This window comes from Chanodichthys erythropterus, chromosome 13 (genome assembly GCF_024489055.1).
Source record: "Chanodichthys erythropterus isolate Z2021 chromosome 13, ASM2448905v1, whole genome shotgun sequence".
NCBI classification, from domain to species: domain Eukaryota; kingdom Metazoa; phylum Chordata; class Actinopteri; order Cypriniformes; family Xenocyprididae; genus Chanodichthys; species Chanodichthys erythropterus.
In genome coordinates, this window is record NC_090233.1 from 47,464,718 (window position 1) to 47,483,842 (window position 19,125).

General features: G+C 38.8%; 1 protein-coding gene across 1 annotated transcript; it reads right to left on the reverse strand.

The window, feature by feature from the left end:
- Window positions 1-1,222: 1,222 nt before the first annotated feature.
- On the reverse strand, window positions 1,223-15,714 carry erap2 (endoplasmic reticulum aminopeptidase 2). The gene is made up of 19 exons (XM_067407234.1): window positions 15,601-15,714; window positions 13,561-14,147; window positions 13,342-13,480; window positions 12,554-12,688; window positions 12,294-12,414; window positions 12,029-12,183; window positions 11,830-11,943; window positions 10,717-10,848; window positions 10,485-10,616; window positions 10,331-10,399; window positions 9,992-10,167; window positions 9,769-9,848; window positions 8,531-8,714; window positions 8,234-8,390; window positions 7,849-8,033; window positions 7,588-7,749; window positions 3,480-3,620; window positions 3,300-3,381; window positions 1,223-3,209 (listed from the first exon to the last, which is right to left on the reverse strand). Exons 2-19 carry the CDS (start codon window positions 14,052-14,054, stop codon window positions 3,063-3,065), a joined length of 2,805 nt encoding a protein of 934 aa, XP_067263335.1. The 5' UTR covers window positions 14,055-14,147; window positions 15,601-15,714; the 3' UTR covers window positions 1,223-3,062.
- Window positions 15,715-19,125: the final 3,411 nt, after the last annotated feature.

The window sequence follows — 19,125 nt, forward strand, 5'->3', positions numbered from 1 at the left end:
TAACATGCTGCCTAACATCTATTTTAGTGCTCCGCAGAAGAAAGAAAGTCATATGGTTTTGGAACGACATGAGTAAATGATGACGGAACTTTCATTTTGGGTGGACTATCCCTTTAAGACGGCACTGCTACTGCTGCTGCACCCCTAAAGAAATACAGCCACTGAACTGACTGGCTGACATATTGACCATTTTATCCTCATTAATGACAGCTTCGCATATACAGGCACACAACTTTGAATTAAAAATGACAAATGTTTGATTAAAAATAATACAATCTAAATATATATATAAAAAAACAAGATTTCATAAAAAGATTAATTCATACCAATAGCTCCATATTCCTGTTGATTTAAATGGTTTGCAGGTTCCATGAGCTAAGGCAGACAGCCATGCTCAACAAGAACAACTGTAATAGCGTCACTGTTCAGCACTTTGGACAATCACATGCAAACAATTTCACTCTGTGAAAACACACTACAATAGGCTGGTGTTTTCTCAAGAGCTTGCAGTGTGCAGCACATTTGTGCCCCAGTGGAACTGTTATAAATAGTTGGGTCATTGTATTCTAAGAACAGCAGACTATGTACTTTGAAAAACAGTTACAATCCCAGACTGATAAACCAACATATCACCAGATTAAGAAATAGGTATAACAATAATTAGGCCTACATGTGGTTTGTAATTCTGTGGTTTTATTTGTTATTAAGCTATTGTTTACAAATTACAATAGTACCAACTTTATGCAGTTGGTATTGTACAGGCTTTTTTGATTGAGGTACTCTGGGAATGGAAGGGAAAATATAATTAGATTAAAAATCCTTAAATACTTTGTGTTTAAATGACTAATAAGACACTGTTGTCAGCCATTATGACTGGCTTGAGAGTATTGTAAACTGAAATAAAGCAATACTGCCTCCTAGCGACAGTTAAAAGAGTTCTCACTTACACGTTTACTTGGCTATCGATGGGGAAATTCCATAGACTTCTACTGTTTATAAAGCTATATTAATCTGAACCCACAACCCTAACAGAAACGTTCTTCATGTTTACAATTAACAAACTTTACAAAGTACAAATTTACAAATCTTACTTGATCTTTTGACATATAAGAGGTCATTGTAACCTACTATAAAAAATATCCTGTAAGATTCAGAACTCAAAACATTAGTCCAAAAACAACTTTTATTGCAGCTGAAATAGCATTTCAGCTGCAATAAAAATAGCATAGAGGCGTTTCGAATAAGGGAATGTCATGTCATGTACAACTTCAATTCCAGAAAAGTTGTAAAATCCAGTGATGATAATTCTCTTGAACCTTTATTTAACTGACAAATGTACAAAGAAAAAATTCTAATATTTTTACTGGCCAAATTAAAGGTGTAATATGTAAGATTTTTGCAGTAAAATATCCAAAAACCATGCCTGTTATATATTTTGTTCACTTGAGTACTCACAATATCCCAAATGTTTCCAACTATTTGTAAATCGTGAGAAAATTCCAATTTCAACCAAGGCTCCGGGACGTGTGAGGAGTCGCCTGTTAATTGCGTCATACCCGCATTACCCTCGGTTTCCACACATGGTAACATTATAACATTTTCAACACACTCAAATGTATCTAATATGATAAACAGAGCTGCGTTACCTCATACAGCCAGCGACTGTGTCATAATAAAAGTTCCGCTGCTCGTTCAGTTCCCACAACACTCCTGCTCTGCTTCATACTACAGTAACGTTAATAATCGCATCCATGAACATGATTTCTTCCCGAGTCCTATCCCAATTCTTTTGCACCGGCTGTGAAGTGAAGACCACATCTCCCAAGATTCCGCGCTCAAACTTGGCATCATCAAGCTAGGCCTTTGTTTTGAATAGACCTTTAGCGGACAGAAATCTTACATTTGATTTTAATGGCTGCAACACACTCCAAAAAGTGCAAAAAAGCAAAATAAAAGAGAAAAGATTACAGAATATCCAAGTTAAACCATTTTGAAACAGTCCACAGTTAGCAGGTGAATTTGGTAATTGGTGATGAGGGTAGAAAAGAGGTGTTTGGGTAGAAAAGAAGCATCCACCAAAAGCTCAGTCTAAGCAGTTTATTCAACCAGCCACAAATCTGTCTCCTGTTTGGCCCACCATGTAAAAGAGAATCAGAGACAACGACGACCAAACTGTTGAGCAGCTGTCTTGTACAAGGCAAGATTGGGCAAAAATTTCATTATTGTAAATACGAGTTTCCTAGTGAAAAATTGCACATTAACGCTCTCCCATTTCTAAACTTGAATGTGATGAGCTTGTAATCACGACTTCAGAAGTGGGAATTATCACATTTCCGATAGCACGTGAAGGCAGCATTAGTAATGTTTTTACCATGTGTCACTATTTTGATCTTATTCTTGCTGATACATCACTTTGCAGTGAATAGTGGTGATTGTGATAATAACAAACAAGCTTAGTGGAGGTCAAGTGATAAATGTCCTAAATGCGATATCAGTAGGCAATTAAAATAAAAACAATGTCATTTTAACAAATGTTCATGTTTATACTTAATTTGAATTCATTTCCTGTCATTGTAATGTTTCATAAGAACACATTTTTGTTTTTAGGTTAGACTCAGTTGCAACATGCTTTATATAAACCATTTTTATTTTTTTATTCCAAACCTTATTCAGTTCATTAATTTTCAGCATCTTCAAGTATGAGTTTGTGTACCACTAATTAATAGGCAGTCTCTTATTAAAATTAGTTACAAAATGTGGCACAGCAGTCAAGAGACAAATCAAAAGCAAAGAAAAACACAAAGGCAAAACCATTAGAGCTTTAAAACTGCATAGCTGTTTTTAAACCTTATAAACGTAAACCAGAAAAAGCAAACACATCATGCATTATACGAGACATTACTCAATATAATTAAAACACAATCTAAAAACCATTGCAAATGCAAAATAATAGAAAACTTGGAAAGTCATGTGGAGTTTCTGAGCTGATCCAGACACTGATTAATAAACCGAAACCATTATACTAGAAAAAAGTAGTATAATACTAGTCTGAAATGTTAGTTTTAATTGAGTCTTTGCTGCAACCAAGTCCTCATGGTCTCTAGATTCCTTCTGAGCCACACAATGTTCTTCTCCACATTTTCTATGGCCACGTGTGTGACACGCAGCTGAGATACCTGCTCTGTGATGGACTTGAAGAAAGCCTCAACCTTAATACAGAAAAGAATGAACAGAAACACTGTAAATGAACCATCAAAACTAGCTGACCATTCCCTCTAAACCGCAAATAAACAACCCACCTCTCTCAGCTCCTCTGTGGATGAGAACTGAGTTACAGTGCCAACAATTATGTTTCTGATTCCAAAAGATCCCAGCGGAAACCTTTGATAATGAGACATGAGTATCTTATATTCATAGTAATGAACAAATCCAGTGCTATATAACAGCTTTATAACCCAAATAAGAAGCATTGCACCTACTTTTCTACTAGTTCATTCCAGTGTTTCTTCACAAAATCCCATGCTAGAAAATGACCCACTGGATTTCTGGCCACCATGTATATGAGACTGGGTAAATTCTGTGTTTTTATTACAGTTCCTTCCATTCCAAGCTGTAATAATCTACAGGAAAATGGGGACATATACAAGGCATTGCATGACGTTAAACCTCATTTAGATTTAAATACACGTTTGTGTGTCCAATAACACATAAAATCAGCTTCACATGTATCAGATTTTGTATTTCATTTTTCTTGTTTATTTCATCAGCAACATTTTGTAATAAACTTTCTTGTGCTCACCAAGGCTGCATTTATTTGATCAAAAATATTATTACAATTTGTAAAATGTACTGTAAAAATACTGTTATATATAAAAAAACTGTTGTATTACATTATTATATTGTTATACTATAAATACAGTGTATATATATATATTGAGGTAGAGGGGGCAAGATTTTTTTTTTTTTTTTTGTACCTGCATCAGCAAATTATTCACAGAAATTTTAAGCAAACAAGTTTAAGTTTGCTTGTTGTTTATTTAGGCATTTATTTAATAATTTATTTTATTTTATTATCACAGGAAATGACGTGGATGATATGTGAATCAGTGTCCATCATTTTGCGAGAAACTGGTGATAAAGAAAAATGCCACTTCGCAATATTGAAAATATTTCAATTTTAAACCATGAAGGCGAGTTAATGGATATCACACAAACAATGTGCAAACTTTGCGTGAGGGTTATGCGTGTGAAAAAGTCTCAAACGCCAGTCAATTATTCACTACAGAAACTGAAAGTAAAAACTGACTGAGCTTTTGGCATCTGATGCTGCATTAACGGCATAAATTCTCTTAGAGACAATGAGAGCTTTGACTCTCTGAACAGTGGCCGCGCAGCCGAATTTGCATGGACAGCTTTTGTATGCACCAGGAATGTGCCGAACGCGTCTTTCTGCGCTCATGGGCAAAGGGGTATCTTTGAAAGGCTCGCACGTCTGGAGGTAAAGAAGTATCTTTGAAAGGCTCGCGCGCTCTGGAGGCAAATGAGTATCTTTGAAAGGCTCGCGCGATCAGGGGGCAAAGGAGTATCTTTGAAAGGCTTGCGCACTCAGGGGGCAAAGGAGTATCTTTGAAAGGCTCACGTGCTCTGTGGGCAAAGGAGTATCTTTGAAAGGCTCATGCGCTCTGTGGGCGAAGGAGTATCTTTGAAAGGCTTGCGCGCTCTGTGGGCAAAGGAGTATCTTTGAAAGGCTTGCACGCTCTGTGGGCAAAGGAGTATCTTTGAAAGGCTCATGCGCTCTGTGGGCAAAGGAGTATCTTTGAAAGTCTCGCATGCTCTGTGGGCAAAGGAGTATCTTTGAAAGGCTCGCATGCTCTGGGTGCAAAGGAGTATCTTTGAAAGGCTTGCACGCTCTGTGGGCAAAGGAGTATCTTTGAAAGGCTCATGCGCTCTGGGGGCAAAGGAGTATCTTTGAAAGGCTTGCGCGCTCTGTGGGCAAAGGAGTATCTTTGAAAGGCTCATGCGCTCTGTGGGCAAAGGAGTATCTTTGAAAGGCTCATGCGCTCTGGGGGCAAAGGAGTATCTTTGAAAGTCTCGCATGCTCTGTGGGCAAAGGAGTATCTTTGAAAGGCTTGCGCTCTCTGTGGGCAAAGGAGTATCTTTGAAAGGCTCACGAGCTCTGTGGGCAAAGGAGTACCTTTGAAAGGCTCACGTGCTCTGTGGGCAAAGGAGTATCTTTGAAAGGCTCATGCGCTCTGTGGGCGAAGGAGTATCTTTGAAAGGCTTGCGCGCTCTGTGGGCAAAGGAGTATCTTTGAAAGGCTTGCGCGCTCTGTGGGCAAAGGAGTATCTTTGAAAGGCTTGCACGCTCTGTGGGCAAAGGAGTATCTTTGAAAGGCTCACGAGCTCAGGGGGCAAAGGAGTATCTTTGAAAGGCTCACGCGCTCAGGGGGCAAAGGAGTATCTTTGAAAGGCTCACGCGCTCAGGGGGCAAAGGAGTATCTTTGAAAGGCTCACGCGCTTAGGGGGCAAAGGAGTATCTTTGAAAGGCTCACGCGCTCAGGGGGCAAAGGAGTATCTTTGAAAGGCTCATGCGCTCTGGGGGCAAAGGAGTATCTTTGAAAGTCTCGCATGCTCTGGGGGCAAAGGAGTATCTTTGAAAGGCTTGCACGATCAGGGGGCAAAGGAGTATCTTTGAAAGGCTCGCATGCTCAGGGGGCAAAGGAGTATCTTTGAAAGGCTCGCGCGCTCTGGGGGCAAAGGAGTATCTTTGAAAGGCTCGCATGCTCAGGGGGCAAAGGAGTATCTTTGAAAGGCTCACGTGCTCTGGGTGCAAAGGAGTATCTTTGAAAGGCTCGCACGATCAGGGGGCAAAGGAGTATCTTTGAAAGGCTCATGCGCTCTGGGGGCAAAGGAGTATCTTTGAAAGGCTCGCATGCTCAGGGGGCAAAGGAGTATCTTTGAAAGGCTCGCGCGCTCTGGGTGCAAAGGAGTATCTTTGAAAGGCTAGCACGATCAGAGGGCAAAGGAGTATCTTTGAAAGGCTCGCGTGCTCTGGGGAAAAGGAGTATCTTTGAAAGGCTTGCGCACTCAGGGGCAAAGGAGTATCTTTGAAAGGCTCGCGTGCTCTGGGGGAAAAGGAGTATCTTTGAAAGGCTTGCGCACTCAGGGGCAAAGGAGTATCTTTGAAAGGCTCACGCACTCTGGGGGCAAAGGAGTATCTTTGAAAGGCTCACGCGCTCTGGGGGCAAAGGAGTATCTTTGAAAGGCTTGCACGCTTTGTGGGCAAAGGAGTATCTTTGAAAGGCTCGTGCATTCTGGGGGCAAAGGAGTATCTTTGAAAGGCTCATGCACTCTGGGGGCAAAGGAGTATCTTTGAAAGGCTCATGCACTCTGGGTGCAAAGGAGTATCTTTGAAAGGCTTGCGCGATCAGGGGGCAAAGGAGTATCTTTGAAAGGCTTGCGCGATCAGGGGGCAAAGGAGTATCTTTGAAAGGCTCGCACGATCAGGGGGCAAAGGAGTATCTTTGAAAGGCTCGCGTGCTCTGGGGGAAAAGGAGTATCTTTGAAAGGCTTGCGCACTCAGGGGCAAAGGAGTATCTTTGAAAGGCTCGCGTGCTCTGGGGGAAAAGGAGTATCTTTGAAAGGCTTGCGCACTCTGGGGGCAAAGGAGTATCTTTGAAAGGCTCACGCACTCTGGGGGCAAAGGAGTATCTTTGAAAGGCTCACGCGCTCTGGGGGCAAAGGAGTATCTTTGAAAGGCTTGCACGCTTTGTGGGCAAAGGAGTATCTTTGAAAGGCTTGTGCATTCTGGGGGCAAAGGAGTATCTTTGAAAGGCTCATGCACTCTGGGGGCAAAGGAGTATCTTTGAAAGGCTCATGCACTCTGGGTGCAAAGGAGTATCTTTGAAAGGCTTGCGCGATCAGGGGGCAAAGGAGTATCTTTGAAAGGCTTGCGCGATCAGGGGGCAAAGGAGTATCTTTGAAAGGCTTGCGCGATCAGGGGGCAAAGGAGTATCTTTGAAAGGCTTGCGTGCTCTGGGGGCAAAGGAGTATCTTTGAAAGGCTCGTGCGCTCTGGGGGCAAAGGAGTATCTTTGAAAGGCTTGCGCGATCAGGGGGCAAAGGAGTATCTTTGAAAGGCTTGCGCGATCAGGGGGCAAAGGAGTATCTTTGAAAGGCTTGCGTGATAAGGGGACAAAGGAGTATCTTTGAAAGGTTTGCGCGCTCTGGGGGCAAAGGAGTATCTTTGAAGGGCTCGCGCGCTCTGGGGGCAAAGGAGTATCTTTGAAAGGCTAGCGCGCTCTGGGGGCAAAGGAGTATCTTTGAAAGGCCTGCGCACTCAACTGTGCGTGAGACAGAGGGAAATGTGGAAAATGAAGTATACCCGGGCCTTAACCGCTCCAAATTAGTGGACTGGAGCTGACGGATCACATTGGGAAAAATATGGGGTGGTGTAAATGTTTTTTCACAATCAATTTAATGCATTCTTGTTGAATAAACATTCATAATTTTACTGACCCCATGCACACTTTTGAATGATAGTATAATAATACATACATATGATTTTTAATGTGTTGATAACAATGTACCTCAATAGTTTTTCAGTGTCTTTGCTGCTTGCTAATGCTGAAAGAAACTTGCTTTTCTCTGTCTCACACATAGAAACACCATACTTTTCCAGAAGGTAGGCCCAGCCGCTGTCATCCTGGGCTCCAATCATGTAAACCGTCTCAGACACATCAGTTGGTAAGCTGTATGTAAAACATTAGTCAGGTGTTAAGAAATCTGCTATATTGGATTGGATATATTGGATAGTATCATTGCAGAAACAAATACTGTTGCCAAGTCACCTGATTGTACCATTGGATTCCACCCAGCTATCATAGAGCTGTTTAGCCTTTTCCAAACAAGGCGGATAACCAAAATCACATGCAAGGGAAAGAACCTCTTCACGCAGTCTCCGGTCTGAGACGGTCCCATCATCACTCCACGACTGCTTGTCAATCACATCTCTGAAATACTGCAAGATGTACATCTGCAGGGCAAAAACCAAACATAAAGTGGCTATATGCACATACAAAACTAAATAAACTCAGACAAGAAATCTCAGAGGATCTCATTTGAACTCAGGGTGGGTCTGCAAGCTGCCTTACAGAAATGAAAGACTCTTTGACCGATATGTGGAGGAATGAGGACAGTAAATTAGATTAGATGCAGGAAATGTTTGTGTCATACCTTCAGATTATGAGTAACGTCTGCTATGTTTCTCTTTTCTATCAGCTTGTAGAATGATTGTAGATAGCCAATCCCTTGAAGGAGAGGAACATTGTGGTTCTCAGACTTCAGGTAACTGATCAGATCTAAAGCTCTCTCTAGTGACAGTCGTCCTGCACTACAAATGATGAAACACAGGAAATAAATAACATTACAAATGTGCTTATGGGATAATACAATTATGCTCCTTATGCTAGTTATTATAGAATGTCCTGTTTTTCCTGTGATATGAAAGCAGTGGACTGAACAGTAACTCACGTGACCAGCTGGAAGGCGTTATGAATGAGACTGGCTCTGTCCTTAAAGCTCAGAGCAGTGTGATTTACTCTTAGAAGCTCCGTCAGGGCATTCCAGCCCTCTTCATCATAATGAACAATGTAATATCCATTCATGTCAGTGTTGAGCTTCACCCAGTCTACTTCCTCATCCAGCGTCAACACATCTGGGTTTGAGAGATTGGTATATATAACATGTATTGACTGAACGTGATTTCAAGTACAACATGTTTCTGAATCAACATCTTTGTTGATCCTGGAACAACTTTCCAATTTAGCCAATCAGATTTGAGGGACAAGTTTTCAGTTTATGTGAAATTTAGGCTTACCATTAGGTGTTAGGTGTTACTACATAAGTGTTATTCACCTATTTAATTTTAGGGATAGGTTATGGGTAGGGTTAGGTTTAGGGGACAGAAATTTTGTTCCAGGATCAACAAAATATGATGATCTTGGAGACGTTCCAAAATATGGAACAGTTTTTATTTGGCAAAATTATGGTGAACGTACAGTATGTTTGTTGGGGAGAATGGGGCTAGTTGTCACTTCTTACACCAGTGAATATTCGAGCCCGATCACACGAAAATGCGTATCAATAGTACGAGTTTGTAATCTCGTAGAATATATACGCCAAAATGAGTTTTGGCGTGCTTATGGTACGTAGTTTTTCGCGTGCATATGATACGCACTTTATGGCGTATTATACGTACAAACACCCCACTCCCCCACCCCCATCTTAACCAAGAGCGTATCATATGCACGCCATAAAGTGCGTATCATATGCACGCGAAAAACTGCGTATCATAAGCACGCCAAAACTCATTTTGGCGTATATATTCTACGAGATTACAAACTCGTACTATTGATACACATTCTCATGTGATCGTGTTGAATATTCCCAGTAAGAAAGATACATTCAATTTTTACACTATATTGGGTAATCAGGGGTATTACTAAATCTCATAAAAATTACAACGGCACATAACAAAATGACTAAAACTAAACTAAAAACTGAAAAATAAACTAAACTGAAAATATAAACTGCTGTAGAAAAAAAAAACATTTTATATAATTAGACTTTTTTTTACTCAAAATCTTATAGTTGATGAAAAATGCTCTTGCATCTTCGACGACTTCTTCATGTGGCAACTAGAGCCAGTTTCTTCTATATATACAGTATATAGTATGTAGATTTCTGAATGATTTTTCACCAAATCTTACCTGATTTTGTATGTAATATGTGCTTCATCTCATAGTTAGAATGGCTTGATTTATATGTCAAAGGGATGTGCCACAGATAGCTATGGAGAAGAAATCTTTTCTGTTATGAAGAGTCATATTAGTAACATTTTTACTTAAACTTATGGCATATAACTATAAAGCATAAAAGACAGCAAGAACTGTGTACAAACAATGTACACATGTGATTCTGTAGTGTTGTTACCCATCTTGAAGTGAATGCCATGAGGGATCATCAGGCAGGACTATCTTTAAGAAGCGCTCTTGTCCAATATAAAGTTTCCTTTCTTTCCGCTTCACTGTGACCAGTGGTATGCCCTTTTGTAGAGTCCATGTATACATCATTTTCTTCAGGTCTACATGCTCCCCAGCAAAACGATACTGCAATGTAAACACACAAAGAGTTATTCAAACTATTAAGGATCACCTTGTGGAAGAAAACATTCGGAAGCATGTCTTTCATGGTCTGTATTCTCTGTTTATGGAATGCTGTGAATGTTAAATATCATAAACCTAATATTTTATTTATGATGGGACACTTTACCGCATTTTTAGTAGCTTGCGCACTGCTGTAACAGTGTTCTCCTGCTGTAAATTCCTCTTCAGAACATGTCTGTACAGAAGGTGAAAATGGCATAAGTTTTGATGCTGAATTATAAATGTATGACAGAAAAAGGCAGGATGAAGAAGTGACGTACTTTAATAAGGCTGTCCCATAGATCTTCATTTCTGGCATTACTGTACCTAAACCTCCGGAGATACCGAATTATGCCACTCTGGAAGCCTTCGTCTGTCAAGAAATGCCTCAGCATATGGAGAATACATGCTCCCTTAAAATTTCAGTAATAAAGTAGATTAAAAAAATTAGTTGGCACTCATCTTCATCTGCAATAGTGATAATCTTTTAACATTGCTGAAGTGTTTTCCAACCTTGTCATATGACACAGTATCAAACATTTCCTTGATCTGAGTAGGGTTCTCGGCTAAACTGGAAATAGGCCTGGAAGAATTTAGAGAATCCCGTCCAATAGCTCCAAAGCAGGTGTCCAGGAAGTGGTCCTCCTATATGTAAAAGAAAACATGTGAGAGCCTATTCAAAACAAGCTAGTATTAGTGTTGATATTTATTTATTACTCTGCTCTCTAGAATACTTGATTCACTTTCATTCTAAAAAAAAATAACGGTTCTAAAAAGGGGCTTTCACAGCGATGCCATAGGAAAACCATTTTCCCCAAAGAACCTTTCAGTGAACAGTTCTTCAAAGAACCATATTTTTCTTAGTGTGAAGAACATTTTAATGATCTAAAGCACCTTTTTCCACTATATAGAACCTTTTGTGCAATGAAAAGATTTCATGAATGTTAAAGGACCTTCATGGTTCCATCAATGCCAATAGAGAACCCTTATTTTTAAGAGTGTTGGTCAATTGCGATTCACTTTGGTCAAAGTATGATTGTTTTGTACATTCCCAGCTAACAATATGTTCTAAGAACATTTTGCTAATGTTCATATTAAGTTATAAGAATGTTTTTATAAAGTTATGAAAAGGTTGGTTATGCAAACGTTAAGGAAACGTTCCATTTTATCATTTTGCAAACATTATGGGAACATTATTTTGCGTGAACCTTTCAGGAAAAAAACCTTCCATGAATGATGTATAATACTGTTTTTGTGCTAACGTTTTGAGAACATTATTAAAGATAACACTGAACGAACATTGGTTCAGAACTTTGAGAGAACATTGCCAGAACCAAAGTTCTAAGAACGTTCCCAGTTAGCTGAACGTTGGCAGAAGCTTTAAGATGATGTATAGTTAAAATGTTAAAGTAATTGCAACTTATTTTGATATTTTATATCTGCGTATTTATTCACTCAGTGAGTAGCTGTGTAATAAGATGGATAATACAGTTACCGGGTCATTATTGCAAAATTAGCCACCTACAATCTTGATTACTCCTTGTGGTTTATTTTGCAATAATAACTGCCTGACTTAATGTTACTCTTTACATAATAAAGAGAGAGATATTAGAAAATTTGACATACAACTTTAAGCTCTGGATATACTGCCCCAACTGAGACAAATTCCATATATCGTGCAAAGCCTTCATTCAGCCATATGTCATTCCACCACTCCATAGTCACCAGGTTTCCAAACCACTAGAAAAAAAGCAAAGTGGCTTACATGTATGGTTTAGCTCAAGAAAGATAACAAATAAGGTTAAGAATATATTTCATATCTAACCTGATGGGCAAGCTCATGTCCTATCACTATGGTAACCCAGAGCTTATCGGAGGCTGATGAGATGTCAGGGTCATACAGAAGAGAGGTCTCCCTATAAGTAGTCAAACCCCAGTTCTCCATAGCGCCTGACTGGAAGTCTGGAATAGCTATCAGATCTGGTACACATCATAAAATAAACAACAATGTAAATATCCAAAGGCACATCATATAAAATATGCACTGAAATGTTAGAAGGAAAGGTAAGGAAAATGTAAGATGCACTCACCCAGTTTTGGCAGGGGATAGAGTATGTTGAAATATTGTTCATAAAACTCCAAAAGCCTCAAAGCAGCCTCAAGAGCATAGTGTGTCTGATGCCATTTCTCTGGAACTGCATAGATAGAGACCTTTGGGAGTAGACAAAACAGCTCATTCAACATCACTTGAGAGTCTGTGATGAAGACTTCTTACAAAGCAGAAAACGTTGTTGTTGTTGTTGTTGTTGTTTTCACTTCATATCTTTTAACCTTCGTTCTAGTTACTTACATTAATTCCAGTTGCAGTTAACCCACTAACAGATTTGAAGTCGCAGACAATGAAGGCCAACAGATAGGAACTCATCTTCACACTCGCTTCAAACTGGTCTTCAAATAGACCGTTGCCAATTTCCACAGTTTGTTCCTGTAAAATAAAAATAAGGATATTTTCAAAAATTCAAAATGATAAACTGTGTTTTATGTTTTATGTTTTTGTTAAATTATTTTTCAAAATGGTTTCATATCAAAACAATTTGTTACACTTCATTTTAATGTGTCCTTGTTACAGTGTAATTACACATTAAGTACTGAGTATTAATTGTATGTATTTACTACATTATTAGGGTTAGAGTTTGGTTTAGGTCTAGTTGCTTGTAATTATGCATAATTTACTGTTATTATACTGGAGTAAGTACATGTAAAATCTGTAACAGGGACACTGTTACCAAACAATCATATACCATTATCATTTACAGTATTAATATTAATATTTTGAAGTAAATTTGATTCTACAAATGGGGCTATACATTGATAAAGTCATATTTTCAAACTGTTTTCCCACCTTTTATGTATTTTTCAATATATTTTTCCAAAATGTTTGCTATAATAATAATAATAATAATAATTTTGATTCTAAATTAACTGGCTTTATTCAATCACTGTATCAACATAAATACATTAATTTATACCAAACAAAAACAAATTCTTATTGATTAACTCTTTACAATAACAATTGCAAGTTCTCACTTTTTACAGTGCACATTGGTAAAGTAGATTGATAGTATGAAATGAGCTTACTAATGGCATGTTCGACAAAGCTATATGTGACGGACCTCTCCTTATTCTGACAGTGTAATTAGCTTTGAAAGTGGGTTCATCAAAACATGGCAATGCCATTCGGGCAGATGTGGGCTCAAAGTGGGTGGATGCCAGGACCCTTTAGGGAAGAAAATGTTTAGTAATTATTTGAAATATGTGCATGTATGTAATGTTACATTTCAGAAATATGAACTATACCTTGTCTCTCCTGCTTTTGTCCTATATGTACTCTTATAAAATCCATAGAACCCATCACTTAATGGTGCACCAAATTCCAAATACAGGAAGTATTTTTCCCCTGAGGTCAGAATCTTTGGGGAGAAGATGGCAATCTGTTCATGTGGAGGATATTCCAGCACAGAGAGCACTTTGTCTGACAGATGGGCCTCATGCTCATCCAGAACAGTGGCTGTGAAGATCTTAAGGCTCTTGCTGTGTAGCACCACCCAGTTTGTGTTGTTTTTTACATCAATTTCAATCTTCACAGAGCCATTGAACCTCAATGTGGTGAGATTGGGATGAATAAGCAGATGATAATGTACAGGCACTATGTAGTTTGGCAGGCGCATTTTACTCCATGGGAAAGGTAGGCCATTTGTGGCCATGTTATCGCCAGCAGGACTATTGCTGTCAGAAGACTGGACACAACATTGGGACTCCAGAAAGAGCAGGATTAAAAACAAGAGATGCATATTGAAATATAACTTGTGGTTATTGCTTTTGGTATTATTGAATTTGATGGCGATCACTTTTTTGAATGGTTAGATATTGGCAGTCACTGTACCCTGTGGAGAGAAGAGTGAAATTGAGGCTCACATGATGAGTAAATAATTGAAGTTTAATTACCCTAATAAAGTAATAATTGAATTCGGTTACCCATATTCTTCAAAATATCTTCTTTTGTATTCAGTAGAAGAAAGAAATTCGGTCACACTTTAGATTAGGGTCCAATTCTCACTTTTAACTAACTATAAACTGAATTTTAATGAACTTAATTACTGCTTATTAATAGTTAGTAAGGTAGTTGTTAAGTTTAGGTATTGGGTAGGCTTAAGGGATGTAGAATATGGTCATTCAGAATAAGGCTTTAATATGTGCTTTATAAGTAGGCTACTAAACAGCCAATATATGCATGCTAATAAGCAATTTGTTAATACTGAGAACTGGACCCTAAACTAAAGTGTTACCAGAAATTCATACAGGTTTGGAACAACTTGAGGGTGAGTAAATGATGACAGAATGTTCATTTTTGGGTGAACTATCCCTTTAATACCAGTAAATCACAGTATATGGGTCATTCTTCATTTGCGGTGACAAGTGGTGTCCCTTTACTTTGCAACAGTTGAAATACGATCATAAAAAAATTCAATACAATCATAAAAAATCATGAAATGTTTGCATATTTGTATTTTCTATAAGGTAAGACCATGTTATGCACTGTTAAAAGATACATTTTTGTTTTAAAATAGATATTTAATTAACAAAATCTTCATGTTCTCACTTTAAACAAAGAGCTATCCAGGGATGTTATTACAACAATACTGTATAACATTTTTAAAATAGTGGTTATATAGTGAACATAGATTTTAAGATGTACTCTTAAATCAATTCGTTTTAAAAATACATCATTTATTATATTTTAAGAAAATGTTTTGTCACTCAACTTCAAGTCTATGCTGTTACAAAAAATGGATGCATCAATTTTGTTGATCTGAAGAGTGAATGGTGAGTTTCTCATTCATTTTCATAAATTTCTGACAATTTCATGTGTCCCACTTTATTAGAGACTTCCATTTTACTGAATATAGCATATTAAACATATATATTTGTAAATTCTGCCTCTCGTTTGGCACTTTAATTGGAGAATGACCCATATGAACATTTCATCATTACTTTAAAATTTCACACGAGCATGTGTTATTGAGAAAGCACTGTAGACATTCTAGCACGTTAGTATGATCAAAATGCTAATTAAAATAAAAGACAACAATCATGTGCTCTTAAAATAGCACACATGGCAACACAGAGCACTCAGCGTGTTCTCTGTTAACCTCACTCTGTAATGTGATAGCCACGTTAATACATTGACATCTGCTGTTATACAGTACACGGTCTCTAGCTCTATTCTGGCATGCTTTTGTGACACTATAATGTGGTCTCTGTAAAATAGGACAAGCATCTAGTAACAGCATTGTTGAAGAACACACTCATCTTAACTATTAAGTGTTTTGTCTTTACCTGAATTTCAGCTGTATCATTGTGTCGGCTGCTTTCATTTTCTCTTTCATTTGTCCTGCCCACAATTTCCTGGTTTGCAGTAGCAGCAGCTGCCGAGTATGTGCTGTCTGGCTGTGTATCTGTATGCAAATGACAACACAGTGGGGCTCGAGCCACCGAACAGAGGAATGACCTAGAGCCATCAACACGTACAAACAGCCAGGTCATGTCTGTGACAGCGAGTCATTGCAGCAAGGTAAAATAAAATGCTGGATTTAGTCGCAGCAGTAATTAGATTTATATATATATATATATATATATATATATATATATATATATATATATATATATATATATATATATATATATATATATATATATATATATATATATATATATATATATATAAAAACCTCAAAATGTAGCCAATCACCGTATCTCCAAAAACATGAAAGGAAAAACAACATAGTAAGAAGAGAACAGACCAAGACTGAATCAAAACCAAGGCTATGAATACACAGGCAAACTAATCAATGAAAAAAGCACATAATCAAATCAATGAAAAACCATAGAAACAAACTCAAACACAGGAACTAAAAACAGAACTAAACATGTGCAAAATCCACCCAAAACAAACACAAGACCAAATAACCTGTAACCTTTCCCCCACCTCAAAAAGGCGTCGCTATGCACCTTATTACATCAGTATACAAAGTCCAAAAGAGGACGGCGGAAAGGGGCTTAGGAGGTGGACGCAGGGCTGAAACACAGGACAACCACAGGAGCCAGGCGGAGACAACAGCTGGAGTAGGAAGGAGACAAAGGAGGCCAAAGCCAGGGAGGAGATAAAGGTAGGAGTAGCCAGGGCGGAATCCCCAGCAGGAATCATAGGATGCAGGCCCACAGTGGAGTCTAGGGAGGGAAGAGCCATGGTGTAGACTTGGCAGGCTGAACCAGGGGGACGACAGACTGAGGCAGAGCTGATGCCGGTGGAGACCCAGGCAGAGCCGAGGAGCCAAAGAAGGCAACACAGAAGGTCTTGGAGACCAGGGTTGAGCTGTGAGGACGAGTGGTCGAGGTGAAGCCAGGGTGCCGGGGGACTGAGGTGGAGCCAGTGTGCCCAAGAACTGAGGTGGAGCAGGAGGGAAGGCAGAGGCCGACGGAGCCAAAAGGGTGGAGGGATGAGTCGAGACTAAGGCCTGTCAAGTCCATGGCGACGACAGAGCAATGACTGACTCAGGTGAAGCCAGAGGGACAAGGAAGCTCGGTGGAGCTGTGGGGAAGACAGTCCCAGGTGAAGCCAAGGGGGCGAGGAGCCAAAGTGCAGCTGACTGGTCAACGGGCCGGGGAGGAGTGATGGGCTTGGAGGGTCTGAGCGGAGTTTTATGGGGACAACACTCCTAGGCTTAGCTGGCAAACTATAAGCCCAAGGTGGATCCACGATGCATCAAGCAGGCAGTGTAGGTGGAGACAAAGGGCTGATGTGAGACAGTGAAGACAGGCTTAGTGCTACCAGCTGCGCTCTCCTGCAAAGTTATAAGGGGTGCTGAGTTTAGTGCACTTACATCCATCTTTGTAGAAGGGAAAGGGGCTCCACTTCATTCTCTCATATTCCATCAGTGCTTCCAAGGGGAGGGATGATGTTGCCGGCTCACACACCTGGTCAGAATTTGGGCTCGGGGACGATATTTGGCTCAGGCATCAGCTCTGGCGCTGACATTGTGGTTCCTTGTCTGCTCTGGCTTAACATTCGCTGGGAAAGTGGCTGTGTATGCAGCGGGTGCTGTGTGCATGGCTGGTGGGCTGAACTCCTCTCTCTTGCATATGGCAAAGGGGGAACCACTGTGAAGAAGCACCCAGTCAACAAATTCCACAAGTGTCCATCTTCTCCGGGCAGGTGCGCTCTTGCCTCCATGTTGAGTAAAACACACACAGGCTGTAGTCATCAAAGTGGACTAGATGGCACAAATCCAAGAAGTCCTGTGTGTGTGCCTTGCAGGAGTTTTACTGTTATTATCATTATTATGGTAACACTTTACAATAAGTTCTCATTTGTTAACATTAAATAATGAACAATTTACTATTTACTAATACATTATTAAGATGAAAAGTTGTATCTGTTAACATTAGTTAATGCACATTTTTATTACCTAATATGTTGTAAAAATTGCTCATTGTTATTTAATGTTAAAGTATGAACTAATGTCAACAATTTAGACCTTATTGTAAAGTGTTACTATTATTATTATTATTGTCATCACTGTTGTTATTGAACATAGCTATCGTATCACCAACAAGTATCCGCAATATTTGTACTCAAATCTAAGATTATGACTTGGACATTTCTGTTCTTTTTGGTCTTGCATTATGTTCAGTGATGAAGTATCAAATGTGTGAGGGAAAAAAAAACTTTGATATAATTTGAAATTATTAGAAACAAAACTGTATTACATTCAACACAATAAGAAATACAAATTTTAAAATAAATAATAAAAAGTCTGAAAGACTGTATAATATTGCATAATTGTAATATTGTATCTTCTCATTGGAGGACTTGACTCAAGCCTTTCTATTAATACTTAAGACTTGAATCTGACTTGCAAAAAATGGCCGATTAATACTGCTATTTTGTTTCATGACAAATACTTTTAGAAGAGATCAAGCACCGTTGGCATATACCTGATCAAAAAATTCTTTGAAAGTGCAGTTTTATTTCATCCAGATGTACAAAGCAGCAGGTACAGCCGTTGGTGTTGATATTATCTCTCTCTCACCACAGAAGAAACCAACATAAAACAGGTGTGAATCTTTGGAAACACACTCTACATCACATTCTCGCAAGTAATACAACATATCACACCAGATAGAACATTTTGTATGTCTATTTCATTACATTCATTATTTCAAGTACATAATTTGTCCAACAAATGTTCTGAAATTCAAATGCTGATGGAACTCGGAAGGAGACAGTGAGGTGAATGAACATACTTTACTCTTTTTAAATGTTGTGTTGCAAGTGAGTTATTCTACCCCATGAATGAAACCTGACGCCAAAATAAGTGTATCAGCGTGTTTAGCGGCACAGGCCTTTGTGTTCTCATTTTAGCGCAGCCATACAGTATTTTGGCACAGCAACACACCGATGGAAAGATTCCATGGCGGGTGTGAAATCACATGACTGAAACTTGATAATCCTTTTCACTGCCTGGCTGAACTCATAGAGCTAAACAACATCATCATGCTTCCCACCCTCCTCACCACCATGCTTTTTACAAGTAAGTTGTAGAGTTTACTAACATTTTTAACAAATACAAAGCTCAAGTAAGCTCAAGTCATTAAATAATAGAATTAAAAATACTGTATTTCTGCTAAAACTTGGCTGTTTTTGTCCTGTTTTTAAATTACTGTTCAAATGTTTGGGATCAGTGAGATTTTTTAATGTTTTTGAAAGTATTCGCATAAGGCTGCATAATTATATTTGATCAAAAAAAAAAAACAGTAAAAACTAATAGAGTGAAATATTAAAATAACTGTTTTCTATTTTAA